The sequence below is a fragment of the Protomyctophum parallelum genome, assembly GCF_964188405.1.
Source record: "Protomyctophum parallelum genome assembly, chromosome: 5".
In the NCBI taxonomy this organism is placed as follows: Eukaryota; Metazoa; Chordata; class Actinopteri; order Myctophiformes; family Myctophidae; genus Protomyctophum; species Protomyctophum parallelum.
The window spans coordinates 38,719,080-38,725,260 of NC_139702.1; the positions used below are offsets into that span (position 1 = coordinate 38,719,080).

General features: G+C 44.4%; 1 protein-coding gene across 3 annotated transcripts in view; it reads right to left on the minus strand.

Annotated features, from left to right (window-relative positions):
• Nucleotides 1-1,420: 1,420 nt before the first annotated feature.
• The window catches only part of fam184b (family with sequence similarity 184 member B), a 30,960-nt gene continuing 26,199 nt past the window's right edge, over nucleotides 1,421-6,181 (minus strand). For all 3 annotated transcript variants that reach the window (XM_083765909.1, XM_083765908.1, XM_083765907.1), the window contains 6 exons: nucleotides 5,425-5,540; nucleotides 4,475-4,831; nucleotides 4,177-4,291; nucleotides 3,526-3,648; nucleotides 2,252-2,682; nucleotides 1,421-2,143 (listed from right to left, as the gene is read on the minus strand). In XM_083765909.1, the coding sequence (XP_083622035.1) occupies nucleotides 2,065-2,143; nucleotides 2,252-2,682; nucleotides 3,526-3,648; nucleotides 4,177-4,291; nucleotides 4,475-4,831; nucleotides 5,425-5,540 (1,221 nt within the window). In that variant the 3' untranslated portion in view covers nucleotides 1,421-2,064. The remainder of the gene's footprint in view (nucleotides 2,144-2,251; nucleotides 2,683-3,525; nucleotides 3,649-4,176; nucleotides 4,292-4,474; nucleotides 4,832-5,424; nucleotides 5,541-6,181) is intronic.

Sequence of the window (6,181 nt, forward strand, 5' to 3'; positions counted from 1 at the left end):
GCTTTAAATTTTTTGCATCCGTTTTTGCATGAACAAAATAAAACGGTTGACATGCCTTGTCTGTTTTGTGCAGTTTTTTTTGCCTGTGTGCAGTTATGAAAGGTGTATTTAAAGAAAGACACTTTATTTGAGAAAAATGGAAGTAAATATATTTTGGAAACGGTATATACACAACATGATTTGAGTAACATTCTTAAGCCGACTGTTGAGCGGGCCTATTGTGCACAAACGGGCTCAACACATCTGCAGCTCATTTAGTTATATGGTTATGTTTGATTTAGGTGTACCGGTTAGCAAGCATGACGGTTGTCGGTGCTCCTTTGGTGTACAGTGACACCTAACCAATATTTTAATTGGCTGCAGCTGTCTTGCCAGTGAATATGACATGTTTCGACTAGAGCCTTCATCAGATGCACTGCTAAAAGCCCGGGCCGAATTAATCTAACGAAAAAAAAATGTTGCCATGTTTGGGGAAACGTTTGTAAGTACACTTGAATATCACATCTGAATGTGCATTTTGTGAATGAGGCACAACGCTTGTGACATCATCAAGCTAGGCTGGCAATACTTGGCCATGGATCGCTTTCAATGGCTGATGAGGGAAGGTGTGGAAACTAGAATACCAAACCTTCCATTAACAAAAAAGAGTCATCACATTCAGCCCTCCATTCAGCATCCATTCATCAGCAACACCTACAGTATAGCATATATAGCAAAGACTTCCATTAAAGACATGGCCTTCACAGCCATGCCAGGGGCTGCCACAATTGCCTGACCTTAAAGGAGCACTTAAGCCATTTTAAACCACGTCTTATAATTGGTCCATAATACTTCTAATAAGATGGTACAATTTCTGTATTCACTGTCTCATTGGTAGGCGGTGGACAGTAACTTACCAATGACATCGATGGGGTTTCCAAGTTTATAGAAGCCTTTCTATTCCTTGAAAGTTAGCATGCTGACATAGAAGCCATTGTTCTTGCATAAATTAATAAAATAAAATGTGAAGCGTTTGGAATCTTAGCCCTCTGAGAGACAAACTGAGTTGACAGAAATGGTACCATCTTATGAGCATTAGTGAGGATTGATTATATGAAGATTAAATCATATAAATTATTTATTATTGTGACAATTTCTAAATTTACGTTTCTTTGTGAGGTTTAATATATATGGAAAATAGTGTAAGTTATGCATAAAATGTGCTATATTTTGATGTTTTTGCTTGATCTTATAAGAATTATAACAATTTGCAGCTCAAGGGTTATCTCAAACTCTTAATTCCAGCTCCAATATTCCTGTTATCTGTTGAGTGTGAACTTTTGAAATTTGAACCCAATTTACTGGGTGAGTAGCGTCACTTCACCTTGCTTTGCAGTCACAGCATCCCGAGAAAGCAGTTAAAAAAATAAAAAGTAAAATAAAAACAAAGTTATTTATTAAATTTCATCATTATTGTACATATTTGCTTTGAAACAAGCTTAAATTTGGTATGGTCAGTTTTTTGTATGCATAATGTATGTGTATAATAGAGCAGGACCTTGAATGAATGCAATCTATGCCTCTATGAGAGTAAATGAGTACTGTACATACAGTATGATGCTTGTATGAAATGTAAAGGTTTGCATTGAGTCAGGCGATGTGGGTCATACAGTACATCAATGGTTACATGAAATGAAAAAAGAAGGAAGACGGCTTTAAAAAGTTAAAGAGACATTCCAAACTATACAAAGACCCTGGGCATGTTTGGGAAGAGGTCAGGCATGTGTTTGAGAAGCACTTTTTGGTTGAGCTTTGAGGCAATGTTTGAGCGATGGCCTTGCTGGTGATATGCCTGTATGTATTGGTGTAGTTGTGCATGTTTGTATGTATGTGTACAGTAATTTGTGTATGTAGTAGGCTACTGTATGTAGTACAAGACAAACTTGGTGTGAAGAAGAGGCAATGGGCTGTATGAAGCTGTGTGTGTGTGTGTGTGTGTGTGTGTGTGTGTGTGTGTGTGTGTGTGTGTGTGTGTGTGTGTGTGTGTGTGTGTGTGTGTGTGTGTGTTTGTGTGTGTGTGTGTGTTCAGAAGGAGAAGTATTTGGTGAACCACTCCTGCTTTAGCCCCTCCGTCACAGTCCCCCTTGGTTCTAAATAAGGGCCCCTGGTGGAAAATGACAAAAACAAACAGAGGACATTATTAGACAAACTCGTGGCTTTAGCTTGTTTGCAAAATGACAGCCTTTGTTGCATCATAGATCTATGCTATCACCTGACTGGCTGGCCCTGCTGCAGGTGTTGCGATCGCGGCTCCTGGCCAGCGGGACTGACATAGCGGATGCCCGCCTGCGGGGAGGGGCAGACGGGGAGCGGCGCGGTGGGAGCCGGGGTGGGAGGCGTGCAGGAGGAGGTCTGAGACCGGGCGGCGGCGGCGCCACCGCGCTGTAGCAACGGGGAGGAATGCTGCTGCTGGCCGGGGGAGGCGGTGTGCTTGTGGGGCAGCGAGGAGGTGGAGTAGTGGGCGGACGCCTGGGGGTGAGAGGAGGTGGAGGAGGCGTGGGGGAGCGTGGACGAGGAGCGCTGCTGAAAAGACGACGAGGAGGAGGGAGACGACGAGGAAGACGAGGAGGGCGGAAGGAGGAGGCTTCTGTCGTAGGAGCCTGTGGTGCCGCCGCGCGTCGGAGACTCCTCCAGACGCTTCCTCTGTGGACACACGGCCACATGGATTAAAGTTCTCAGTCGCCACGACTGATTTCATTCATTCGGATTCCATAGAAGTCAGCATGTCTTCTTTAGAAGTGTGTCCTGCAGGCTATCTACAAGCTTACAACACGTCGCAGCACGGTGTGTTGTAAGCTTGTAGATAGCCTATTTTTGGATATTAGTTAATTCAGTCTTCCACAAACCCCTAATTATCTCAGACATTTCATAATCACAATCGTTGACGCCTCAATCTGCAATTTCTTCAGCTGGTTAGCTGTATGGCTACCAAAACATCGTAATTTCACATATTGTGTAAAGTGTGTAGGTGTGTGGTGGCTCCTTTCACTGTTTCACAAATTACATATTATTAGGAATTGGCCTAGCAACATTTTTCAGTTGTGAGATTTTATTTTGCTTTAATCCATGCAATCACATGATGCGCTCAAACATACCAAATGCACACACACACGACTGGCTTTACTCTAGTCTACACAGAATGACGTGAATTTACATTATGGTACACACATGGCAAAACCATTTTTTTCACAGCCTTTCTCAGCTTTGTTGATTAAAAAAAACATATATATATATATATTGCAGATCATAAGTTTCAGTCAAACATAATAAACATGTCATATTAAATTGACAGCATTGTAAACAATAGCCTGATGTGTTTCCGGTGAAGAGGTGACCACCGAAAACGACAACAGGACGTCACGCCGCGGTGGTCACCGCACCGCTCACACAGCACATCTCTCTGTTTTTACTAACCAACGGTGGTCACCTCACCACTATGAATAGGCCTTGACAAGCAAAACGGACAAGCAGCACAAGTGGTCTCACCCTCATGGTCGGCGTGGTGACGCTGCTCCCGGGGCGGGATCTGTTGTCCCGTCTGAGGGTGCTGCTGTTGTCCCCCCCGGCGGCCACAGGGGGGGGGTGGACCTGCAGCTGGTGCCTCTCGTCCTGCGGTGGGAGAAGGACGATGACAAGGACGGACATGCATTCACTGACCTCGTTCTCAAGCCTCCAGTGGTGGAAAGTAACTAAGTACACTTACTTAAGTACTGTACTTAAGCACACTTTTGAGGTATTTGTACTTTACTTGAGTATGTCAAATTGGCAGTACTTTTACTTCTACTCCACTACATTTCAGAGGCAAATATTGTACTTTTACGCCACTATACAATTATCTGACAAGATTACTTACTAGTTACTTTGTAGATTTTGATTATTATTACAAAACATATCGGCCATTTGAAAATAACCGATCTCACAATGCGTATGACCCAGTATTTCTGGTCATACTGCTCAAAATAACTGATCTTACAATGCGTATGACCCAGTATTTCTGGTCATACTGGTCAACATATAACATATCTGGAGTGAAACTGATGACCTTGACGAATGTGCTGGGCTTGAGAAAATACAAAATGGTGAACACACAAATATATGTGTGCGGGTGCGTGCGTGCGTGTGCTCGTGTTCTCTCACCACAAGTCGTTTGATGAGCTGGTCTCTCTCTGTTAGTCTATCCTGGAGTCTCCCCAGCTGCAGGTCATCATGTCGAGGCTCTCTCCTCCTGCACTTATCCTCCCTCTCTTGGAGCCTGAAACACACACACACACACACACACGTTTATTTTCATCCATATACAGTACCCTATCCTCATATAATATTCCATATGTCAGTGTTGGAGTGTCAGAGTAGATTGCAAGCCGTTGACACAGCATGGAGATGACAGGTCATGTGGGTGTATATGTACTGACTGTGCATCATCTGCCCTACTCACTCAGTCTCCAGGGCCACGATGCGCGCCTGCAGGTTCTTCTGGGCACTGCTGTAGTCGGAGACCAAGCTCTGCATCTCGCGCTTGTGCTCTCTCCTGATGTCCTCCACCTCCTCTCTTCTCCTCTCCTCCTCCTCCTCTCTTCTCCGCTCCTCCTCCTCCTCTCTGGTCTCCTCCTCCTTCCTCTCCTCCCAGTGCTTCTGGGACTCCTCCAGTTTCTCCATTTCCACCCGCAGTTTCTCCACCTCCTCTTTCAGGTGCTGCGCCTCCTCCTCCAGCTTGTCGGCGTCTCTCTTCTGCAGCGCCTCCACACGCTCCTCCTCCTCTTTCTCCTGGGCCTCGGACTCCTCCTGGCTCAACCTGAGGAGAGGAGCAGCCCAGCCAATATAATGCAATAAAATACTGTATTTTAGCAATAGCATTTTCTCCCCACTTTGGTTTCCTCACTCCTCTCCTATACTGCTCTCCTCTTCTTCCTTTCTTTCACCGTTATTTATTCAGGAAGGTGAATTGAGGCAGGTAAAATAAATAATTACAAGATAATAGACAGGACAGCTAGATTAGTTAAATCAAGTTTTTCAGTTTTAAAACAAATGTATTGTAGACAGTTCCACATGTGAGAAAAGCTGTCTCGCCCAGTTCAGAACTAACATTTGGGGATTTCTAAAACAAAGTAGTCTTGAGAACAGGTGTGAACTTCAGGATGTTAAGATGATTACTTAATTAGGATAATTAAGTAAGGCTTTGTAGATAAAAACAGTGCTGTGCTGTCATCTCGTATGATCTCATGATGGTCAACCGACCTTTTCATAGAAACCCATCTCCGGTTATAAACCGCACGGCAGAGTGGTAGATTGCATCCAGTGGTTTTAGTGAGGAGGGAGCAGAATGCATGTAAATAATATCGGCATAACCTATAACTGACCAAATGGTGTTTCCTCTCCTCTCTCTACCTTTGTTTGAGTTGTTCTTTCAGTGAAGTGTTTTCTCTCTGAAGCTCCAGCACAGCACAGCGACTCTCATCTAGCTGCCGCTCAAACACCTGCCACTGGTTCTGCTGCTTCAAGTCCTGTGAGCGCACGCACGCACGCACGCACGCACGCACACACACACACACACAAACACACACACACACACACACACACACACACACACACACACACACACACACACACACACACACACACACACACACACACACACACACACACACACACACTATATTTACCCAAAATATGTTGTTTTGTGTTTTTACATTTTCTATTGTGTGTTTAATCACTGGTTTGGATCTAATCAAACCAAGTGTCCCCAGGGGGGCTCTTTGTCATTTGCACCAACAGATACATGTCTACCTTTGTTATCTTTGTGAAATGTGCGGATGACCTTACAAGCAAAGAGCTGCTGATGGGGTCCTACTGCTATCTGGCTTGACTCAGAAGGCATTGGATTGTGTGGATGAATTGTGACAGGAGTTTTCACTGAGAATGGATTTGGAAGGAGCTGAGACCATGGATATATGGCAATAATCGGTGTTAGGAGAGAGAGGACAATATAATTATACCCTCTCTCTGTAATGATTTCTGGACAACACATCAGTAGTCTCTCTCCACCTCAGAGTTCAGATATCCCCACCCCCCCACCCCCCTACGCTTTCAAACACACAGCCACGGATTAGTGCTGCCAAAAGAGCTGGTCTCCTATGTGATGTTT